This window comes from Carassius auratus, chromosome 17, assembly GCF_003368295.1.
Source record: "Carassius auratus strain Wakin chromosome 17, ASM336829v1, whole genome shotgun sequence".
Lineage (NCBI taxonomy): Eukaryota > Metazoa > Chordata > Actinopteri > Cypriniformes > Cyprinidae > Carassius > Carassius auratus.
This window is the reverse complement of record NC_039259.1, coordinates 10,686,325-10,710,894: the sequence shown is the minus strand read 5'-3', so window position 1 is coordinate 10,710,894 and position 24,570 is coordinate 10,686,325. Positions and strand designations below refer to the sequence as shown.

General features: G+C 38.3%; 2 protein-coding genes across 2 annotated transcripts in view; both read left to right on the top strand.

Annotated features, from left to right (window-relative positions):
- The first annotated feature begins 399 nt into the window (after positions 1–399).
- LOC113117237 (cytospin-A-like) lies at positions 400–20,652 on the top strand. Its single transcript, XM_026285771.1, has 12 exons — positions 400–617; positions 1,747–1,808; positions 3,222–3,578; positions 4,280–4,353; positions 15,464–15,843; positions 17,258–17,342; positions 17,467–17,533; positions 17,667–17,745; positions 17,847–17,952; positions 18,896–19,012; positions 19,094–19,153; positions 19,641–20,652. The coding sequence occupies exons 2-12, from the start codon at positions 1,769–1,771 to the stop codon at positions 19,728–19,730; spliced, it is 1,455 nt and encodes a 484-aa protein (XP_026141556.1). The 5' UTR covers positions 400–617; positions 1,747–1,768; the 3' UTR covers positions 19,731–20,652.
- Positions 20,653–21,488: 836 nt separating this feature from the next.
- The window catches only part of LOC113117236 (UDP-glucose 4-epimerase-like), a 4,065-nt gene continuing 983 nt past the window's right edge, over positions 21,489–24,570 (top strand). Inside the window, 9 exon segments of the mRNA XM_026285770.1 lie at positions 21,489–21,598; positions 22,000–22,129; positions 22,532–22,647; positions 23,120–23,140; positions 23,142–23,186; positions 23,188–23,235; positions 23,401–23,577; positions 23,647–23,760; positions 23,852–23,918. Of these exon segments, the coding sequence (XP_026141555.1) occupies positions 22,009–22,129; positions 22,532–22,647; positions 23,120–23,140; positions 23,142–23,186; positions 23,188–23,235; positions 23,401–23,577; positions 23,647–23,760; positions 23,852–23,918 (709 nt within the window). The 5' untranslated portion in view covers positions 21,489–21,598; positions 22,000–22,008.

Genomic DNA, 24,570 nt, shown 5'->3' with positions numbered 1-24,570 from the left:
TTTATTATTATTATTATTGCTGTAAAATCACTTAAATTTATTGAACTGCAGTCATTTAGGTCAAATAAGAATAAGATAAAGGCTCAATAACATTATCATGAACGTCTGTTGCTCCTCAAGGTAAACCTTTTAATTCGGATTAGGATTAAATTAGGGTCAGCATCAGGTCAGAAATTAAGGTTAAGGTGATTTGGCGGGCTGCCTATAGAGTTAATTAAGATTTATAAATTATACACCTGAACTAGCATAAACCCTTAATAATGCTGAAGTTTATGCGAAGAATGTACTCACACGTGACTCCTGCTGGAAAGAAACTCAAATCATTTTAAGGGTGTTTACACAGGCTGTTAAAAGTGATTTGCCGCTCCTTCAAAAACTGAGGGACAATAAAATAATCTGAATTAAACTTTAGATCTAGTTCACTTCGTCTCCAGTAGTAGACTACTCCTCAGTCCTCATGAGGGGGCAACAGGACGGTTTTTAACCGGGTTCATGTCATACCCACATCCTGCAGTCTGCTCGTGCTCTGCTCTCGTCCCGTAAAGCGGTGCGACTCCACCAGCGACAGCATGTAAAACTTGGAAGTCGGTCCCGGTGAATACAAGACCTTCGATTAGGTGTGTATCCATTATTATTGCTTGTCGCTATCGTATAGGTATATATATTAGCCACTTGTATAAGAATTATATGCGGTAATTTTTCTCCTATATTTTAATGTTGTCTTTTCGTGTAATCGTGTTAATTCCTTGTTTTTATGATCTTGCTTTAAAGTTGTTGTTTTTATTACGACTTCATTAACTTCATAAAAGTCGCTGGTTCATTAAAGTGATATTATAAGTGATAGTAGCTAATTGATATTAGCTATAAAGTAGGAGAGGCTACAAAAGTGTTGTGATGGAAGTACGTTTTAACCAATTCGAAAGTGGTTAATTATTGTTTTAATCCTGATCTATGTTATTAAATTACAACAGTATCCTATGAATTCATTAAATCGATATGACTACACAAATATTTTTACAGACTACTGTTGTGTTCTACCATTAGGAATAAAAACTATTTCGTTATTAAAACTTTTTAGCTGTGTTATCAATATTAATAATGCTTATAATCCTCATGCTAGTTCTGTTGGGATCAGAATGGCAGCAAGATTAATTCCATGTTTGTTTTGTTTCTCTAAATTTAAAATCCTATACATTGTTCACTTTAGACTGAGTGGTTCTAAAAGTTATTATGCAAACAATACAATTTACTTTACCTGTTGAACACACAGTGATGTAATGTCTGTATTGTTGGGAGTTGTTCTTTAGAGACCAATCAAATGGTACCATCAGTTGTCTTGATATTATGATTTCCAGCAAAAACTGTGAATATTAAGGGATTAGTCAAAGGGATTATCAGTCTGTCTCTTCCATTCAAGACCTGATTTTATATTCTATATGTTATTGATTTTTAATTGACATATAGAATACAATTTTACAACACTCCCTGGTCTCTCACAGCAGTGTAAGTTTAGCACTGTACATGGGCTTTTGCATTTTCATGCAAAGTTTACCACAAACCTCATTCAAATTTCCCTGCCATTGGTGTAGAGCTTTCTGAATTTCTCTGAACTCAGTATGAGCAGAGGTACAAATACAAAATATTATGTTATATTTATATATATATTGGATATTGGATCAAGAGTTAGACATAGACCATGTGTGTGAGTAAGCTATGTGTATGACTTTTTTTCCCCCCATCCTCTAGAGTGAAACAAGCTGTTGGTAACATGGGGAATAACTCTGGGAAAGAACGACATGGGTCTTCAGGTAACTTGCTCTTGACAACACAACTACACACACACACACACACACACACACACACACATTCTGTGTTTTACTGAGATACCCCCAAGGTGCAGGGACATACAAAATAATATTTCTAAATAGAAAAAAAATATCAACAAAGAGAGATATATAAAACTAAAAAATAAGGAAAGAAAAGAGTGCTGTGTGAAGCAGGTACTTGAATGTTGAATATTGAAAAAGAAAGAACTGCAGGAGAGTTATTAAATGTAAGAGAGAGAGAGAGAGAGTCATTGTTGGAATACTGTTTTGTACATTCTTCCCTGTTATTGGTGGTGTCCAGAGCCCTCAGACTCACTGACTCAGCAAACCTTTCCCACCAAGAGAGAAGACAAAGACTTCTTAATGAAGAACACCCACACACACACACTTGATCACACACGTTCAATCAAAGCTGTTCTTGTTGGTCATTATTCAAAAAAAGCAAATAGTGAAACCTGCCTTTTTTTAGAAAACTTTTTTCTTAAATAATTAGTTCAACCAAAATTATTCATTACTCATTCCAGACTGGTATGATTTACTTTTGTACATGGTGCAAGTGTCATAAATTTAGTTTTTATGAAGCTATAAAATAGCTTCGTGCAAATAACAGATGAATTTTAAGTTGTTTTTTGCCAATATTTACCAATGGAGTATGAAAAATAAATAGATTTTCTTTTTTATTGCAACATAAAAATTGAAATTATATACAACATTGTTTGATGATGGATTTTACAGAGCTTAAAGGAATAGCAAAAAAATAAATAAATAAAAATACAAAATGCAATGAGCTTCCATAAACTCTCAAAATAATGGAAAAGTTCTACTTAAAATCTAGTTATTATGTCCTTCATAGAGAAATCTTACTAAGTTGACTGATCTGAAAAGGAAATATAAGAAAATAACTGTTCTTGAAAGATACACTTAAAAAATGCACAATTATATATATATATATATATATATATATATATATATATATATATATATAATATATATGTGTAATTTATTTTTATTGATTTATTATTATTATTATTTAAAAAGGCATTTTAAAATTATTTTAAAAAATCTTAAAATCATTCTTTTAAAAGATATTTTACTGGAAAACAGAAAATGTGATTAGGAAAGTAGTGTTGACAGTAGTGTCATGTATCCAGATAAAGAGACAAAACAAATCTGTATTAGATTTCATTTGGTAGTCACATAATTCTGTACCCAGACAGTGTCTTCTTGTCCCCTGAAACCATTAATATATTAACCACATTCTGAGCATCCCATGAATAAAAATTAAGTTTCATTTCTATGACAGACTAATCTAAGCACAAAGTTATCATGTCAGGAAATGTTTTATTTTAAAAGACATCAGTCAGTTCTGAGAGCTCAACCCCTGTGTCTCTATAGGCACTGCTGCAGAAACGTTTGAAACACCTCCTTCCTCGCCGTATAGTGTTGTTAATACCTGCTCACCAAACACTCAGTTGGTATCCATTTCCAACTGTACAAGCACAGCCACCCCTGAATCAACTCAAGATGCTCCGAGCTCCATCAATCAGAATGACGAGCCATTGCTGGACTGCAGGACAGAGCCTGCAGAGGAGGCTGAGGAGGGACTTAAGATGACAGAATCACCTGGACAGGTGTCTTATCTCTCAGATGTGTGTATGAATGGAGACACAGAAGTGGACGCCAAACTTCTACAGGAGTGTTTGAACTCACTGCAGCTTAACAACATTGAAGAATCCACGCACATATTAAATGGTGAGTCATGCTGTGTCCATTTATTCCTAAAATGAAGCGTTTACATATTTACATGAACTGCATATACTCTTAAACATGTTGAATAAGTGTTCTGCACATAATAATAATCTCAATGTATTACTGTACATACATTCGGGGGTCTAAACTAGTGTTGCTGGTCTGTTCTGATCATGGACAGCAGGAAGGAAAAAATGCTATATGCAAATAATAAAATGCAGTTAATCAAATAAGAATGCATATTTATATTTGGCTTGTTGAAATCACTTCGCAGAAGATTTAGACGTTTTCGAAACCTTATAACCGTAAAAAGGAAATACTACCCTAATATTTGAGTACATCAAATATTACTTTTTTATTTTATATTTTATTGTTGGGTTACCACTTGATAGCCTATATTAAATCTGGGTCCTGACGAATAACCTCTTGAAAACCACTAGCACCTTTATAGAATTTTATTCACAGCTGTTGTTTACATAGTCTTTATTAAACATTTGTATCACTTTTATCATATTCCAGTTGCTGTTTGTTTATAAAGGCAATAAACCGTTTGAGGTCATGTATTGCAGTGGTTTTACTACTGTTGTAAACTTAAAGTAACACATTTCCTTTTGTGGTTTATTGCTTTATTATGTGCTTAGCAATTACTAATATTATTTATAATGTGATTTATATTATGAATCGGTTTTTTGTATGTTTTTCAGATTTGTTAAAATGTTTTCTGCTGGAGAGGGAGAAGATGAAGGAGGAATTGAGAAGTTGTAAGGAGAAAATTCAGGTGAATCACATTTTCTTCTTTTTGTAGCATCAGTGTACTCTCACCTGACACATTGTGTCTCAGCTGTTCCAAACCCTGGCATTCAGTTTGTGCTTGACACTTTGGTTTCTAAAATTACCTCTTTCGAAGACAGAGGAAAATGCAACAGGAAGTCACATTGTTCCCAGAGGTGCAGGTCAAGGATTGTCTAATAACAGTCTGTCAGTTTCAGCAAAGGCTTATGGGACATGCAATCCTACAAATGACTCCTTTCCTGTCTTAGCTGAGGAATGGACATTGTTTTTGTGAGCGTTTGTGTTTATGTTATGGTTCTCTAACATGGGCCTAATCTGGTAGTCTCAAGGAATCAGATAAAGAAATAAAAAATCTATTTTTGACAGGAATGAGGAAGATAGGGAAGAGGCAGAAAAGAGAAAAATGGATCAAGTTTACTGCAGAAGTAGTAGAAGTGATTGAGACACAGATGGAAAGAGGGAGTGAACGGCGGATACTGAGGGGGATGTGGGAAACTCTGTTCAGCTCTTGCAAGAACAAAACTTATTTGTTTGGCCACTGCGACAACAGAAGACAGTAACGACTCACTGACCAAACAAGTGAATGTGTGTTACTGCCCAGCCTTCTGACATATCTTTACAAGTCAACTTAAACCACTAATCACGCTTACATGAACATAGTTCAACCAAATGAATAATAGGACAATCAAGTCACCTTTATTTTATAGTGTTTTTTACAATAGAGATTTTTTCAAAGCAGCTTAATAGACTCAATCATGCAAACTTCAAAAACTGGACAATTCCAAATTCTGTTGTAAAGCGACAGAGGCAAGACAGAAGTGTTATTATTCAGCTCCAGTCAGTTCAGTGTTGGTTCAGTCCAGTTCAATAACTGTGTAAAGTTCAGACAAAAGTGTAATTATTCAGCTCAATTCAGTACAAGTCTTGTTCTGATCCAATAGTGTCAGGGCAGTTAAATTATTTTGCACCAAACACTGGGAGAAACCATCCTCTGGCCAATTGATCCTTTTAATGTCATTTTATTTTTTTTATGAAATGTTGCAGTGTTTATTATAAATGACTTATCTGTGCATATAATTAAAAAAAAGCATGTGCCCTCAAAATCTTTAATCAGAAAAAAACAATGTTATGTGCACTGGTGCAAGTGCGGGACAATAGTTAGCAAATAAAAACAATCCAGTAAATTCCCAAAACAGTCCTGCTGTACATACACCATTCGAGATCCCGTTTAACTTGGATACATGTCAGAATACAAATGAAAATTCAGTCACTATTTCCGGTTTATATTGACTTTAAAATGCCATTAAAATCACCCTTTAATCTGTCTGAAATCACAGTTTTCCGATGTTTGTTTGTTTGTTTGTTTGTTTATTTATTCAGACTGACTTCATCCAGCATGTGTCCAGCATGCACACAACAGCAAGGGCAATAGTAGACTTCAATTGGCCTTGCTGTTGTGCGCTTTCTCTTTGTGTATTAAATCACTACCAGAGAACTTTCATATTCACTCGTAAGATTTAGAGTCATTCTCTGTGTAATATTCCCTGTTTCATTTTGACCTGAATCTCTCACGCAAGGTCAACAATCTCTCTCTCGCTCTGCTGGACATTGCTAAAATGCTTAAACGAAATGCGCTAACAATGACTATATTCACAAAGCACAAAATATGTTAGAGGTGTGTGTGTGTGTGTGTGTGTGTGTGTGTGTGTGTTTGATGGGTGGTGGTGGGTTCCTTCATCTGCAGCTTTTGTTTCAATCTCACACACACATATTATGAACGTAAGAAGCTGACGGATCAGTTCCAGATGGACTGCGCTGAATGCAGGAGTCACACGCTGGCTTTGGGTTTGGCTGGAAAAAGCTTTCCAAAGTGTATTAGACCATTGTGTCAGACGCACTTGTCTGTGGCTGCTTTTCTGTGTGTGTAGCCGAGTGTAGCGATTATGTAGTGTGTATGTGTGTGAGGGGTTGTCAAGTAGGGTGAGAGAGTCACACTCTATCCACCCCCACACACACTGTACGAAAGCCCTAAAAAAAGAGAAACAACTTCTTATCATCATGGGTGTGGTACTTCCTTAGAAATCCCACTGAGTCAATGAGCTGATGTCTAAAACATCACCACTGTCCAGAGAAAGAGAGAGAGGTGGGGTCATTTTCTGTCCTGTCTGGATGACTGGAAAGCGTCAGAAGTGTGAGCAGAGAAAGACAGAATTTAATGACTTTAACAAGGTTGGATGATTGCCGACATGTGTTAATGCTGTTGCACTCTGTTCTTATTCATCAATAAAACTAAGTGTCTTTTCACAGCAAATGGTTCAGGAATTAAACCGGCTAATAGGAAAAGCTCTATATTGCATCATAAGGTAAAATGCTTGAAAATACCCCCTTTGACAGACCATTCTTATTATGAAGTCATTGAGGATGCATTATATCACTAGTAATAATCACTGGTCTTTTCATTTCCTTTAAAAGCTGGAATACACTACACAGCTTTTGCCCTGAAGCTAGTTGCAGAGAATCAGAGACAGCTTGCAGATTTTGGTCAGTCAGAGCTGACAGATTTCACAGAAAATGGCATAGTGTAAAATGGGCACAGACAGATATTTTTTCACTGATTCCAGTCGGAGGATATCAAATGTGTTTGATATTTTGAGTTGATTTTAGAAAATGTTGTTTTCATTTGCTATGCATCCCCTCACAACGAGGCACATGTGTGTTCCTTAGTTTGTTGTTCCGATCTCTGAATAACTTCAAAGTCTGATTTTCAGTTATTCCGTTAATTTTTTTCTTGCTGTAGCCATTTACAAAGTCATATTTAATACTGGTTTGAAATGTTAATTGTAACATCAATAAGTTAAAAAAAGAATAATTGTAATGCATAAAATACTACACAATTACACAAAGCTACACTTCTAAACAAAGTGTGCGGTCAATAATTTTACATTGTGCTTGCCAAATATTTTAAAGGGTTTAAAATTTAAAACACATTGCAGAAATACCTAAATACCCCCCAATTCCTGTGTTCCTATATTAGATAGACTCTTATGAGTGTGTCAGAGAAAGTGTAATGTTGTGTATTCTTGCTCTAATCAGCTCCAGCTGGGGTCTGGAGGCCTCGGAGTGATGAAGAGGGTCCTGAGACTTTCCCTGCTCACTCTCTCTCCTCCTACTCTATTTCCATCCTCCTTCAGTGTTATTTGTTTAGACAAAGCTGGGGTCTTCAACCTTTTTCAGGCTAAGGTTCTAACGTCTAATCTATGAAAACATCCATAGGGTATCAATTTCACGAGTTCACATCTACGTATATTAATACCGTAAGTTTATGCGTATTTGGCGTGCTGTCCGGGTGGAGGGCTCCGAGCTCGGGATGTGGCCCGAACCCAGAGTACTCCCCCCGGTTGTGGTAAGAGTAGATGGATCTATAAGTGAGGAGAAATGGGGTGGAGGAGGGATGCTGAAAACTGTCAATGAACAGAGATAGGTTCTGCTGTTATTTATACCTTGTCATGAGTTGATTACTGATTGGTCTCCACTTGTGTTAATCAGGTTAATGAACTGCGACTGTTCCTCCCGAACTTTGTTATAAAACAGCATTTCACGAGTTCACATCTACGTATATTAATACCGTAAGTTTATGCGTATTTGGCGTGCTGTCCGGGTGGAGGGCTCCGAGCTCGGGATGTGGCCCGAACCCAGAGTACTCCCCCCAAAAACAAGAGAGCAAAAGGACAGCCGCCAGACTACGAACCCCCCAAAACACAGAGATTTGGCGGGCTGACGTTTTTAGAAGTATGGTCGTTTGACCAGGAGATCTTGCATTGCCTCTGGCAGAAGTAGAGGAGCAGGCAGGTCCTGTTGGTTAATAGTTGAGGAAGAAGCAGTTACGGTGTCGGGAAGACGGGCTCCACCGTCTGCCTGCGAGGTGTAATGATATATTGACTAGATGCGTAATGTATCCGCTGGGAGGCTGAGGCTCGCTGGACAGATAGAGGAAACAAATTATATTCCTGCATCCGCTGGAAGACTGGCTCGCTGGATGAAGAACAGAAAGAGATGGATGCATACTGCGTCCACTGGGAGACTGAGGCTCCCTGGACGGGTAGAGGAATGAATAGGTATTTACCGCGTCCGCTGGGACACTAGTGCTCGTTGGACAGACAGAGGAAACCAATATATATTACTGCGTCCGCTGGGAGACTGAGGCTCGCTGGACAGATATGGGAGACGAATTATGTCCCTGCATCCGCTGGAAGACTGGGCTTGCTGGACGAAGAACAGGAAGAGATGGATGCATACTGCGTCCACTGAGAGACTAGTGCTCGCTGGACAGGCAGAGGAAAAAATATGTATTTACGGTGTCCCCTTGGAGACTGAGGCCCAATGGACAGGTAGAAGGAATTAGATAATTACTGCATCCGCTGGGAGACTAGCGCTCGCTGGACGGACAGGGAAATCAATGGATATTTCTGCATCCGCTGGGAGACTAGTGCTCGCTGGACAAACAGTGGAAAAATAGATGTTATTGAGTCCGCTGTGAGACTAGTGCTCGCGGACTGATAGAGAAGACAAATAGGTATTTTCTGTGTCCGCTGGGAGGCTGAGGCTCGCTGGACAGACAGAGGAAAGAAAAATAATAATGAAAAATAGATATTTACTGGGTCCGCTGGGAGACTGAGGCTCGCCTGACGGACAGTGGAATGAATAAATATTTACTGCGTCCGCTGAGAGACTGGTGCTCGCTGGACGGACAGTGGAAACAAATAAATATTTACTGCGTCCGCTGAGAGACTCATGCTCGCTGGACGGACAGTGGAAACAAATAAATATTTACTGCGTCCGCTGAGAGACTCGTGCTCGCTGGACAGACAGTGGAAACGGATGAATATTTACTGCGTCCGCTGAGAGACTAGTGCTCGCTGGACGGACAGTGGAAACGGATAAATATTTACTGCGTCCTCTGAGAGACTGGTGCTCGCTGGACGGACAGTGGAAACGGATAAATATACTAGTGCTCGCTGGACGGACAGTGGAACGGATAAATATTTACTGCGTCCGCTGAGAGACTAGTGCTCGCTGGATGGACTTACTGCGTCCGCTGAGAGACTGGTGCTCGCTGGACGGGCAGTGGAAACAAATGAATATTTACTGCGTCCGTTGAGAGACTCGTGCTCGCTGGACGGACAGTGGAAACAAATAAATATTTACTGCGTCCGCTGAGAGACTCGTGCTCGCTGGACGGACAGTGGAAACAAATAAATATTTACTGCGTCCGCTGAGAGACTGGTGCTCGCTGGACGGACAGTGGAAACAAATAAATATTTACTGCGTCCGCTGAGAGACTGGTGCTCGCTGGACGGACAGTGGAAACAAATAAATATTTACTGCGTCCGCTGAGAGACTCATGCTCACTGGACGGAAAGTGGAAACGGATGAATATTTACTGCGTCCGCTGAGAGACTAGTGCTCGCTGGACGGACAGTGGAAACAGATAAATATTTACTGCGTCCTCTGAGAGACTGGTGCTCGCTGGACGGACAGTGGAAACGGATAAATATACTAGTGCTCGCTGGACGGACAGTGGAACGGATAAATATTTACTGCGTCCGCTGAGAGACTGGTGCTCGCTGGACGGACAGTGGAAACGAATAAATATTTACTGCGTCCGTTGAGAGACTCGTGCTCGCTGGACGGGCAGTGGAAACGAATAAATATTTACTGCGTCCGCTGAGAGACTGGTGCTCGCTGGACGGACAGTGGAAACGAATAAATATTTACTGCGTCCGTTGAGAGACTCGTGCTCGCTGGACGGGCAGTGGAAACGAATAAATATTTACTGCGTCCGCTGAGAGACTGGTGCTCGCTGGACGGACAGTGGAAACAAAATATTTACTGCGTCCGCTGAGAGACTGGTGCTCGCTGGACGGACAGTGGAAACGATTAAATATTTACTGCGTTCGCTGAGAGACTGGTGCTCGCTGGACGGACAGTGGAAACGGATAAATATTTACTGCGTCCGCTGAGAGACTCGTGCTCGCTGGACGGGCAGTGGAAACAAATTATATTTACTGCGTCCGCTGAGAGACTGGTGCTCGCTGGACAGGCAGTGGAAACGGATAAATATTTACTGCGTCTGCTGAGAGACTTTTAAATTAAAAATTTTTATTATGTTTGAAAACGGCGTATTGTGCAGAGGCTAATGCGACTGGGAATGTGGGGCATCAAAGCTGATCATAAACCCTTGTTGAAATTCACGTCACTTATTGTGAAAACTGAACAGCTTATTTCAGTGAAATGGCTTAACATGATGACTTTTTTTTTTTTTTTTTTTTTTTTTTTTTTTGTATCTGGGGGAGGTACAGAAAAGGCTCCTGCGGGAGCAGACACTGCTGCGGCAGTGAGGAGATATGAAAGGGGCTCCTGCGGGAGCAGACACTGCTGCGGCAGTGAGGAGATACGAAAGGGGCTCCTGCGAGAGCAGACACTGCTGCGGCAGTGAGGAGATACAAAAGGGGCTCCTGCGGGAGCAGACACTGCTGCGGCAGTGAGGAGATACAAAAGGGGCTCCTGCGGGAGCAGACACTGCTGCGGCAGTGAGGAAATACGAAAGGGGCTCCTGCGGGAGCAGACACTGCTGCGGCAGTGAGGAGATACGAAAGGGGCTCCTGCGGGAGCAGACACTGCTGCGGCAGTGAGGAGATACGGAAAAGGCTCCTGTGGAAGCAGCTCTGCATTTAACCCATCCAAGTGCACACACGGCAGTGAACGCGCACACACCGTGAACGCACACCCGGAGCAGTGGGCAACCATTTATGCTGCGGTGCCCAGGGTGCAGCTGGGGGTTCGGTGCCCTGCTCAAGGACACCTCAGTCATGGCATGGCCGGGCCGTGACTCAAACCCACAACCCTAGGGTTAGGAGTCCACTCTCTAACCACTGGGCCCTGAGTTCCCCCTCCTTGACTGTGGGAAGAGTAGGCAGGTTAGTAACATTTTCAACCTTTGTTCATTTTCAATCAATGTGGAGGAAGTTTTTTTTTTTTTTTTTTTTTTTTTTTTTTTTTTTTTTTTTTTTTTTTACAGTATAAAATAAGAGGCAAAAAATTATTTTACTATTGTAAATATGAGTTTATGACAGCATTTATAATTAAACCACAGTAGCCATAAATTTACCGTTGTCTGAGACGTCTTGAAATGTTCTTTAGCATCATGACCATAGAATGTAGTTATGGTTCTGCAAGGTTTAGCATTGTTTCCAGAGATCTGGAGCTGATTCTGGGTAGCTCGGTGGTTTGTGACTGTTGTCTCGTGGCGCGCTGTCTTTTAAGGGGCCGTTCACCCATCACGTGCGATGATGTCGACGTGTCGTTGCAGCACTAATTAGTGGTGGAAATTATGATTCTTTCTAGAGATTCGTTCATTTTCGGTTCATTCAACAAAATGATTAGTTCGGAGATAATTTCTTCGTTTTACACAGAATATGCCAGCAGGTGGCAAAAGAATGTATTATGTTTTACGTCAACGAACGCATTCACTTGTTACAAAAACTGATCTGGCTTTATTAAAATGGGTGTATAATCGCGTTCAATATATGAAGTCTAATTGAGTTGTTCAGATGAACAAAGCACAGGGTTTCTTGCCTATTTAGCATTTTAATTGTTTGGTCAGACAGTTTGTATATTATATATTCACATCCATAAATCGGGGATTAACCTTTCTTTTACGGTCTATGGATTAAACGTGGAGTTGCTAAATATCAAAACGAGCGTATGTGCACAGTACTGTACCTATAACTGCGCTTTGCATTTTCGAGATTGACATGCTAAAATAGCAGATTAACCCAGTTTACTCTAATTCATTTTGTTCGCGAACGAGATAAGCAATGTGCCAGTTCATTTAATTCACAAACGACATGTATCCGTTCATTCAGTTCGTTCACGAATGACAAGTGTGCCAGTTCAGTCATTTCACTCACGAACGATAAGATCTCTAGATCTAGTTCAGACTCATATGAAACTCGTTCATTGAAGGGCGTATTCGTTACTACATTCAACAAATCACATACTCTGTCACATCTCATACTCGAAGGCTATCGGCTCGATGTTGAGTAATTCTTTGACAGGATGAAACGGTTGTTACCCGGTTCACTGAGCTGCGCATGCGCTGCTTAAAGCGCCGCGCTGCTATGAGGGGAGGAACTTTACTGAACGAGAAATATGAGTCCGTGGATAACATGAACGATTTGTTCGCCTAAAAGATTCGTTCACCTAAAAGATTCGTTCAAAAAGAACGATTCGTTTACGAACGACACATCACTAGCACTAATGGATACATCTGGAACACTGGTTTCACGTTGTAGTATAGACTGTGGAAACAGAGGCTTCTGAAAACTATGGGAATCATTATGCAATGAAAATCATTATGTCTGTAAAACATACCAACAGACGTGATTATGGCAATAACGTTAATTGCAGTTATGTGCTATTCACTTACAAGCAGTTCTAACGATATTTACTTGCATGCTTTCATATTATGGTCCTAGAAAAACTCAGAATTTACTCACACTGCTGTCCTGCGGCAAAACGAGGGTATAATGATAACGCCAGTAGATGGTGAAATATGTCCCCAAGAAAATTGGTCCTGCCAGAATAATTGCATGAAACTTGTCTGTAAAACCTCAGTGAGGTTTAAACATGCACGGTAAGGCAGATGATATCTTTGGACATTTCAGTGTGGATGATGACTAACTCATGGCCTGATTTAACAAACTTTAAGCCTCCTTTCCACAGCACGCGACATTTGTACACGATTGTCGCATTTCTCCCTCTCGCGGCAGGCGTGCTTAACTTTCAAACTGGTCGTGCAGTAGCCCTAACTGTTACCTTGACATGTTCACCATGGTAAAGTTAATAATTTGAATGAATATAATGTATAATGTATGAATACATCGTCACAAATCAGATTACCCCCTAAATAAAAACAACAGGTTTTATGGGGCTAATCACGTAAATAATGGTTTAATAATTATTTCTGCCATAATTATTATGAACCGCCATTTTACATAAATGATGTTGAAGAATAATGTCAAGGTTAACAAAATATAGGTAATTCTGACCTCGCACCGAAAAATCACATCCGGTCGGGCGTTTGCACACGGCCTGGTCGCAGAAGTTTAAATATTTGAACGCATCCGAGGCTCAATTTGGATCTGAATTTCCACATACATATGTGATCGGAACTCCACGCGGCTCTCGCACTACTTCTGGCCGCAAACCTGTATTTACCGTCTTCATCTGAAAATGTATTGATTTATGACGCAGGAGGCGGCCTCAAACTTCGCCTCGGCCGGAAAAAGCCGCGGTGAAAGGCTGAGCCGCTGCGGGAAGTGAAAGAGGCTTGCTGCAGTAAGAACTGAGGAGCGGGCTGGTTGAATGCCTGCTGGTGCTGCGATTCCAGCGCTCAAAGAGAGCCCGGTCTTGATCGGATCAATTGTGGCGTCAAGCGAGGCGAGCTTGAACTTTGCACGGTCTATTGGCCACGACGTGTGGCTTGACACGAAGAGCAGCTGTCGCGATGACGTTTGATGGTGCTCAACGGCCGTGTTTAATGATCATGGTCAGCAAAGTAGCATAATCACCGGTATGGATCTCCTTGTTGGAAGGAAGATTTCGTCTGTGATAAGATGACAGACAGCGCGAACCGGGATGCTGAAAACTGTCAATGAACAGAGATAGGTTCTGCTGTTATTTATACCTTGTCATGAGTTGATTACTGATTGGTCTCCACTTGTGTTAATCAGGTTAATGAACTGCGACTGTTCCTCCCGAACTTTGTTATAAAACAGCATGTATATACATACTTATGATTTTTCACTTTTATGATGTTTACACTGTAAAGCCATTAAAATAATCATCACAGAAGTCAAGAACCATATCATTTTATAATGATATGGCTCATAGCAGTCTTCTTGATCTTATGTCTCAAAGTTTCTACATAAAGTAGTTGTTCTCCACCCCTTCTTCTTATTAACTGTTTAATTTTTTTTCTTATGAATTTCCCACTAATTTCGGAATCTTTTGTCCTAAATGACTTTGCCTGCATATTGTCCTCACCTTTTTCTGTTTTATTTTCTGTTTTAATTTGATTTTGCACAATAGTGAGTTACTCACTTCGATAACTTTAGAAGTCAGTCATTTGTCTTTATGAGTCAGTTTCCTTCTGGCTGAATCAACACAGCGTTTCAGTCAGTTCTAATAAGAGAGAGAGACAAGAAATGAAAAAGATGATGAAAGAGAGATGATCAGTAAATGATCAAAAATTATGTTTTTAAATTGAGATAATAAAATGTAATTATGTGTTTACATGTGTTATAATTCTAGGGAATTGCTCTTGTATTTCTTGATATCTAACTATTGAGAAATCACTTTATTGTCAGGACATGCTCAAGGCTGCAAGCGGAGAAGGATTCCTGAGTGTGTGTGTGTGTGTGTGTGTGTGTGTGTGTGTTGTGAATATGAAATGGCCCTGGACCACTGCATGTAAATAGTACAGGACACGTTTCATGTCTCTGAAAGAGGACTCATTACTAATCTTGCTGAGACGTGCAGAACAAGCTCAGATTTCTAAGAGTGAAGTTTAATGTAAGCATATTTTGTGTAAGTGTGTGTTTATCAAACAGTAAGTGGTGGACAGCAGCACAGTATTATCACCATAGCAGTGAGATTCACAACAAACCTTTTGACCTCGTAGAATCACAGCTGAGATACAACTCTATCCAAGAGGAAAACATTCATATCTTTGCTCTACTGCTCTGATCTCAAAAACCAGAGACCCACTCCTCCTAATAATACTGTCTGTTTTGGAATAGAGTAAAGACACCTTGAGGAACAAGTTTTTTTGACATGTGTGAACAGCAATGTTCCCATCAAATTGGTATATAGATTTGAATATATTGTATATATTTTATATTAAACATTTAATTTAAAGATTTAATTGTTTTATTAAGATTAATTTAATATTGTAGTTATTAAATTATAAATACGTATAATATTTTAAATGATAACATACTTATTAATAGGACTATTGTTATGTCATTCTGTAGACTGAACGTGAGGAGTGGCAGCAATTCCAGGCTGACCTGAAGGTGGCGCTGGTGGTTTCAGACAGACTGAGGGCAGAAGCTGAGGAAGAGCTAAGTACTTTAAGAGCAGCAAGGCAGGACCTGGGCATACAGCTAGCCAATGCCTTGCAGGGTCGCCGGGAGGTCGAAAGTCAATTGGAGAGCCTCAGAGCTGAGCTGGAGCAGAGCAAGCAGAAACTGAAGCAGGTCACAGGCAGCCACCAGGGGGCGCCGACAGTGAGGGGCCTAGAAAGACAAGTGGAGGGTTATGGGAAGAGAACCGGACCCGAAGATCAACTGTGGACAGATGAAATGAAGAGAAAAAGAGAAATGCGCATCTCTGGTACTTCAGAGAGGTCAAGGTGAGTGTTATCCACTTATGTCAAAAATGGCCAAAAAATAAATCCTATTTATGTGGTGGCCAAAATTATTAGAACACTAGTATTTCACCAGCTAAAAATTCCCCCAATGCTGCGGTGAAAAATAGTGGAGCAATATCAGCCTAAAATGTTTAACACTGTAGCCTTGTAGGTAGGTCTCTAGAAGCATCTTGGAGGTGTTGCCACAGTTCTTCTGAATTTAGTCTGTCTCAGTTTGTTCTGTTTCTTCATGTTATTCCAGACAGACTGGATGATGATGAGATCAGATCTCTGTGTGGAGCACTGGCTGTTGTCAGACTCCTTGTGCAAACAAAAATGTCACTGGATTATTACAGTTCATTGCAAAATGAATGTTTGGAAATATTAACTGATATTTCCTACTGACACGCAATAGCAAAAGATAGAAATAACTGACTTAAAACCATTTTTATCTGGTGAAAATAATAGTGTTCTAATCATTTTGGCCACCAGTGTACACAAGCTCAAATTTGGAGATTGAATAAATGCACAAAATAAACATTTAATGTAAAATATATTGGTAATTCAATAATACAACTAACTAACAACAATGTGCAATATTGCTGATCTTTTGTAACAACAGTTAATGCAACTTTTCATTGTCATTGTATGTCAGCTGTGGTCCATTAAATAATGTTATTGTGAACATAAAGGTCAATGTGTTAGAAATATTTTTCATTGTTAATTCATGTTTGCTAATGTAGTTAACTAATGTTAACAAATGTAACCTTATTGTAAAGCGTTAACTATACACTTTGCAATATTACGATTGATACTATAGTACATAGTCTATTTATCCTTTTCTTTGTATTTTAAATTAGTGTTTGAATGGTGTTTCCAATAATAACAGCTTTGTTTTGGAATTAATCAGTTGAGTGAATGATTGAATAATTTAATGAATCACTCAGTACTCTAACAGAAGCTCACTCCTCACTACCTACTGATGTAATTATAAACATTTACAGAATAAACAAGTTTCTATTGATCTGAATCAAAAGATTCAAGTCTTTTATATGGATCATGGGACATGTACTAGTTTGGAAATCAAAGTAATGGACCTGACACATCTGAAGATGTTAGAGTGAAGTCAATTCCTCTGCACGGAATCAAATTCCACCTTTGGAATCTAAAGTACTCATGATTCCCAACGGAATCAAAGAATGGATTCCGATTCAGTCTGATTCATGTTTGTCTGTTCATCCGGTGGGTTCCTTCAAGAAATCATTGTGAATCAGAGCACAGCTGATGCATGCCTTAGACATATCCGATTTGTCCGATAGACAGCATTGTTTAGTGATTCTAAATGAGTCATTGTTGACAGTCCACAGTCTGTCAAAGAGGCAGTGTGACCCATGTCACTCATTCCATTATTTTGCAGGAGCCTGTGCCGGATGCCCTCAGATTACCCTGATGTTGTTGTTAATGGTACTTCCCGACCTTCTGTTACTATGACAACAGTATCTGTGAGTAGAAAACTAAAAATGTTTCCTTTTCTGCTATTTTCAGTCTTTCGTTTGTGGATATTTATGATTATGTATCTAAAATATTTAACAGTAAAAATCAGTAAACAGTGTCTAATAACTTCAGACTTCTCAGATCAAGACTCAAGCAGTAAGTTTAGACCAGCAGAACAACAAGACCAACTCCAATAGAGGTGTGTAAACGGGTTCCATGTACACATTATCCAGTTGACTGGATTTCACAGAATATTTACTCCTTTGCTAGCATACCAGGCTCATACGGACACAAATGATTTATTTGTGTGCATGTCTATGCATGTCCAACAGATATGAAAGTGGAGCACTCACTCCTAAAGACGTGCAACTCTTCGGGTTTAGATGTGACAAATAAGATCAACAGGACAAGGTGAATCTAACACTGTTTGTTTTTCCACCCTTGGTTCATGAGAAACATTATAGTAATTTGTCAGATAATAGAAAACTGACATGAATCGTCTTTCCCATCAGGACACAGGAAGATTTCCCATCAGGTCTCAGGTCGCTGAGGCTTCATGGCAGCTCCAGGCGGAACTCCCTGCTTCGCTGGTGTCAAGGCAGAACACAGGGATACAAGGTACTCAATTCAACCAAACTAAACTAAATAGATGACAGATCAAACTTGGCAGTCAGCCACACACACCCTAGTCTCAGCCTCAGACAGTATAGACCACCCACAATCCTTTCACCGACTGGCTGATGCACATTGTACACACAACTGAAAAGCACTTTCTCAGTCTGGAAAGCTATAGTCTGACACATAGGGTATTATTATTTTTTTTAACAGTCTGCCTGCAGGAGGAAGCCTGGAAGTTGTGTTTATAAGTTACTGGGTTGAAACAACAAACACTTTTAAAGATTGAAATAGTCACTGAATTTCCCAAAGGTCAGGTTTTTTTGAGACACATACTGTAATAGCAATTCAGCTAGATTTACACTGCAATTTAAAATTTTAGGGTCAGTAAAAACATTTTTTAAGTAATTTATTGTTTAGTTAGCAGAATTTGTATATTTTTTTTTAAATGTATGCATTCAGCAAAGATGCATTGAATGAAAAGTGACAGTAAAGACACTTATAATGTTACAAAAAAAATCTATTCCACATAAAGAGTTGTTCTATCAATCAAAGAATCCAGAAAAAAATATATATTTTATATAAACATATTCATATATATATATATATATATATATATATATATATATATATATATATATATATATATATATATATATGAATATGTATATATAAAATATATATTTTTTTCTGGATTCTTTGATTGATTTATATAGTATGTATCACTTTTTTTACTGTATTTTGATCAAAATGCAGCCCTGGACATAAAAGACTTCTTTCAATCATCATTTTTAACTGTATTAGTTATGTATATACTGTTTTGTTTATCTGTGAAATAATAGGGACTTTTTTTGTATACGCTGTAGAATATATATATATATATATATATATATATATATATATATATATATATATATATATATAAATGTTTTTATTTTTTTTTCAGAATATTGAGATCACTAATTTCAGCAGTTGCTGGGTGGATGGTTTGGCCTTTTGTGCGATTTACCACAGTTACCTCCCCTCTCACATACCATATGACAAACTCAGTCCAGAGAATAAGGTAATACACACTTTGTACACATGGTCTGCATGCAAACATATTAAATAGGGGTTATGATAATGGTGATGATTTTATCCACAGAAAGAGAATCTCACTCTTGCGTTCCAGACTGGAGAAGGTTTTGGAATCTCTGCATCACTGGTGCGTGAACTTTCTTCTTTCTTTTTCTAAACAGTTGTATTTAATTTCATAACTCAATCATGTAATAACTACACCACGATTCAGCCACTAAACAAATCAAGCAATGCACTATTAATTAGTTCCAGCTTGAATAAAAAAATAATAATCTGTCAGATATTGGTGCTGACTTCAGAAGAGAATGGGAAACTTGACAGGCAAGATGAGAAAATGACTCAATCATGATTGAATAGTCATGTGAATAACTTAGATATGATTGATTAGATATGTAGTTGGCTCAGAAATTATTGGCCAAACATGAGAATTACTCATACATGACTGACTGGATATGTTAATGCCTCAGACATGATTGGCTGATATGATAATGACACAATCGTGATTCAAAAAATTACTCAAACCTGTTCATTGGAAATTATGCAAATATGACTACCAGTATGATTTTGTGTAGTTGTTCATTTCTGACTAATAATCTTTCATTGTGGTTCCTCAGACGGTGGAGGAGATGCTAAAAGAAGAAGCACCAGACTGGCACAGAGTTCTGGAATATGTAGAGAGCATTTACCGCCACTTTGAGATGTAAAGACTGTGAATAAATACATGTCCTGATCATTAATACCATGATCACGAATGCTTTCAAAATTCCACCACAGCAACAGTATATACTCAGAGGGGAGCACACAACTTCAAGCATCCTCAAAGTGGACCTGAAAGTTCATCTTAAGTTGTTGGTCTATGATCAGATTTTTTTTTTTTTTTTTACTAAGAGGTTTGTATTAAAGAAAGGTTTTGCTGGTTAGCATGGCCTGCTCACACTGCCACATAGTTTGACTTCTTGCAATTGCTTGTTTCATTATATTATATTGAAGAGCTGTCAAATGGACTTGAGGGCTTTTTGTTTTTTCCAATCAGCATTTACAGCCGAGGTGGTTAGCTCAAAAATTTTCCCAAGAACTGAGAGCCTGAAAAGGAAGCAAGCACGTTGCTTTCTTCTGAGGAACCTGCACCAATTTTGCATTCACACCACTGAGATGAACTGGAATGCTATTGAATGGCTTTTCCTAGTATTATAGATCTCCTGAGAAAGGCTGAAGTGTCAGTGTAAAGTAGTGAGTTGGATGAGGAGTGTCCATCAAAAAGACTGCTTTGTTTGTTATTGCTGCTTTCTGCCCTCTGTTGGTTTTCATTTGGTATTGCAGTTTCAATTTGTTTGTCATTTGCTCTTTTTTCATTCAGATTCTTATACAGATAGACCTGGACTACAGTATAAGTCTCAAATCACAGAAAGCATTGCTCTTGTATGTGTGCCATGTTTTTTTCGCTGTGATCTGATTAAGGCACCGAGCTGATTCATTCAGCAGCTGTAATATCATCCTGTTTTGTTGTCTTTGAGCCCCCAAACCATCATTGATACTCTGACACCAAAGAACTATTAGTGTGATGTAGATATTAAAGGAAAATAAGATTCCAAATACAAGCATTAATAAATCAATGTTTTGTTTTTACTGTTTGGGTCTGTTTTTCTTAATGCGAATTCAGACGTGTAGTTTTCCCTGACAAATTCGTGAGGCTTGGCAAGACTGTTTACGTGACAATGTGTAGGAAAAATGTTGGACTAAAGGAAAATATTCATGAATTTGAAAGGGACATTTAGGCATCATAGATTCAACAGCCTTGAATGTCATTGGTTGCGCAAATTATTGTGGCACAAAAATGTACACACAAATTGTTTCTGCGTTCTCTCTGTCAATGTTAGAAATGTATTCCTATTTATTTTTATATTCCTAATTTCAGTTTTAGTCTAAAGACGTTGACTTTGATATATGGAAGTTCCTGTTTTTAAAAAAACGAATAAAGACCAGCTGACTGGCATATGATTATTGGATTTGACCACGGACACGTCATAATGAAAGTTATATACATAAGGGAAAATATTCCTCCTATGAAGATGTAACTTTTCCACAATAAAAGTTTCTTGGAGAAGCCTTGATTAATCTAGGTCGTCCTTAATGTTGGTACTGTACATAAATATAGGCTATTACTTAGTTAAATGTCTTCTAGTGCATTCCGGTTTTTCCCCTCCTTATTTATATTGGCTTGCCATTTGTCTTCATACCTGACACTGAGCTCCTGCTAGTCGCTATTTAAAAAAAAAAAGAAGAAGAATCTGCATGAATGAATACTGTTGTAATAAATCAATAATAACAATAAATAAATGCATTCATACTTGAACCATATTTTACCAAAATATGAAGGACTTTTTCTTTAAAAAGTGAATTACGCAGCACATACGCTATTGGCTTCACACACGTCCACGTGTCCCTGAAACCAGGAAGAAAGAATGAATAAACCAAACAGACTCGGTGAACTATTAGTTCGCCTGTCACTCATAGACTGCTGTCACCCGCGGGTTTCCCCAGTAACCCTCATTGATCCCCATTCATCAGCACGGTGAGTGTGAATGCATCTGAATGTGAACTGTTGTTATGCTTATGTTGCATTGTTTGTTTGCTTCTGACAGCTAAGAGAGTTTGCTTTATTCCTCCAGTCAGGTGACTTTTAAAGTCTTACTGTGTTTTATATCAGTGTAGTCCGTGTATACCAGTATAGTCAAACTGAACTGAACTAAGCTCTTGAACGTTTGAGGATCTTGGTGAATTTAAATGTTACGATTAGCATCAACGAAAGAGCTTCTTTCATATAAAGTGAATCAGGATGCTGCAGGTGACGGTTAAGCCACGTAGCTCACGTACAGGTTGAGTAAGAATAGAACACACCCACATACCTGTTAACAAAGAACCAGTAATTATAATAGCCTAATTCATGTGTTTATCTTTCAATCTGTGCTGAAGGCTCTCAACATGCGTCAGAAGATCTTGGTGACAGGAGGAGCTGGATACATTGGCAGCCACTGTGTTGTGGAGCTCATAGAGGCTGGTTATCACCCTGTGGTCATCGATAACTTCAGTAATGCTGTCAGAGGTAAACAGACTTCAGTTAAATCACACACAGTGAAGAAGGGCTTTGGTGGTATTCTGAACACACATTATCCTTTTGAGTAAATCTTGCTGCATTACAAAGAGCCTCAGAAATATCCTGCACACACAGTGAGCCCTTGTGGACTATACGTAGTATTTGCTGGGTGGAGCAGTCCATAGTCTCAGTAACTAAACTTTTTTTAAATATGAAATTAAATATTTAATAAATACCATGCATTTATATTATAATATGAATATGCATTATTATATTTTATTTTTTGCTTAAAATATATTGTAATATTGTTAACTCTGCTTAAAAATTTTGGAACAAAACTATTATATTTAAATTCATTTTTAATGCTTTTTTTTATGTCTGTCATTCTTTGTGGATGTGTGTTTTGTTGAGAAGAGGGAAATGGTCCAGAGAGCTTACGGAGAATAGAGAAGTTTCTGAACACTCAGATTGAGTTCCATGAGCTGGACCTTCTGGATAAACCTGGATTGGAGAAATTATTCAAAAAGGTAAAGATAATCCTTTTTCATATCCATTACTTGCGTTGTATATTGAAATCGAATTACTGTTCTACACTGAGCCACAACATGTCTCCGGTTTTCTGCTCATTATTTATAAGTTTATTTTATTATTATTTTTATTGTTACTTAGCCACAACATGTCTATGTTCTATTTTTAATATAATATAAAATCTTTACATTTTTATATTTTATTTTGTATGTATTTTTTTCTTTTTCAGCCACAACATGTATGCTATTTTTTAATGCTTATAGTGTTATACTTTTAGTTAGTTTTTGATGGATAGATATAGATAGATAGAAAGATATAGATATAGATAGAGATAGAAAGATAGATAGCTAGCAAGCTAGTTTTTTTTTCCTGACAAAACCTGACTGCAAACCTGCTTTTAGCACTTGCCTGGTGAAATAATTTGTAACAGCGCCCCTTAGTGGCTAATGGAGTTCCCTCTCTGTTTCCCAGCACTCCTTCTATGCAGTGATGCCACTTTGCAGGACTGAAAGCTGTGGGTGAATCAGTAGAACAGCCTTTTACGATACTACAGAGTCAATCTCACAGGAACCATCAATCTGCTAGAGGTAAGAAATGCATTTTTGATATGCGTTTTCATAATTTTTATGCATGCAGTCTCCATATGGATCTTTGAACTGATTGCTACAGATTCAGGAAAGTTTGGAGTCTGTGTGTGCATGTTAGTGCTTAGGGCATGCCTTACTGTCTGTGGCCCTGTGTGTCTGAATCAGGTGATGCAGTCTCATGGAGTGCGTAATCTGGTATTCAGCAGCTCCGCCACCGTCTATGGAGACCCCCAGAAACTCCCCATTGATGAGCAGCATCCAGTGGGTGGCTGCACAAACCCCTATGGCAAGACCAAGTACTTCATAGAGGAAATGATCAGGGACCAGTGCACAGCAGAGAAGGTAGCTGACCGCTCTCTCATGACACTTTTGACTGTGTGGCAGGTTTGTGACTGTTAAAATGTCTTGCAGGACTGGAATGCCGTGCTGCTCAGGTACTTCAATCCCATTGGTGCTCACATCTCAGGACAGATTGGTGAAGATCCACAGGGAATCCCAAACAACCTTCTGCCTTATGTTGCCCAGGTAACCCGTTTGACCATTAAGGTCTCGAAGAGCCCTGTGTGTGCCTGTGTTTATTTATATGCATGACGTTTTTTCTCACTGTGTACGGTAGGTGGCTATTGGCAGACGAAACCATCTGAATGTGTTTGGAAATGACTACAGCACACCTGATGGAACAGGTGATGAGAGATGTTTCTCAGCATGCTAATTCTGCCATAACTCTCTGATTTACGTACTAGTTTTGAATTTGTACAATAATTCGTTTTTTAAATTGTTTTTTGTTTTTGTTTTATCTTTTGTCAGATTTCTTTATTGTTAGTTGCTTAAGTCGTTACTGTTAACTTAAACTATTAAACACTGTTTTGGTTAAATGAAACAAAGCTGAAATGAAATATACACATTACATGAAAAACGTAAAAAACTGAAACAAAATTTTGCAATGTTGCCTTGGCCACTAATTTAAATTAAATAAGTTGAAAGTACTAAAATTACTAAAACTAAAACTGAAATAAAAAATAAATTAAAGCTAAAAAGAAATATTATTCCATTACTGAATAACTAACAAAATTATATATAATTATATACTTTTATATGAATAATACTAAAATAACACTGGTTTTAGATGGTGATGTGTTTTTGTTTTTCTAGTTCAGTTTATTCCGTTTTTATTTTGGTAGTTTATGTGCTCTCATTAAAACAATTATCATTTCAAATAGTAATGCTGCTCAATTTCTAAGCTGCAGGTTTTTTTGCTTAAGTTTTATTATATACCATGTCTATAAAACTAGAACTCATTTGTATTATTATCATTTTTTTATTTTTGTTAGTTTT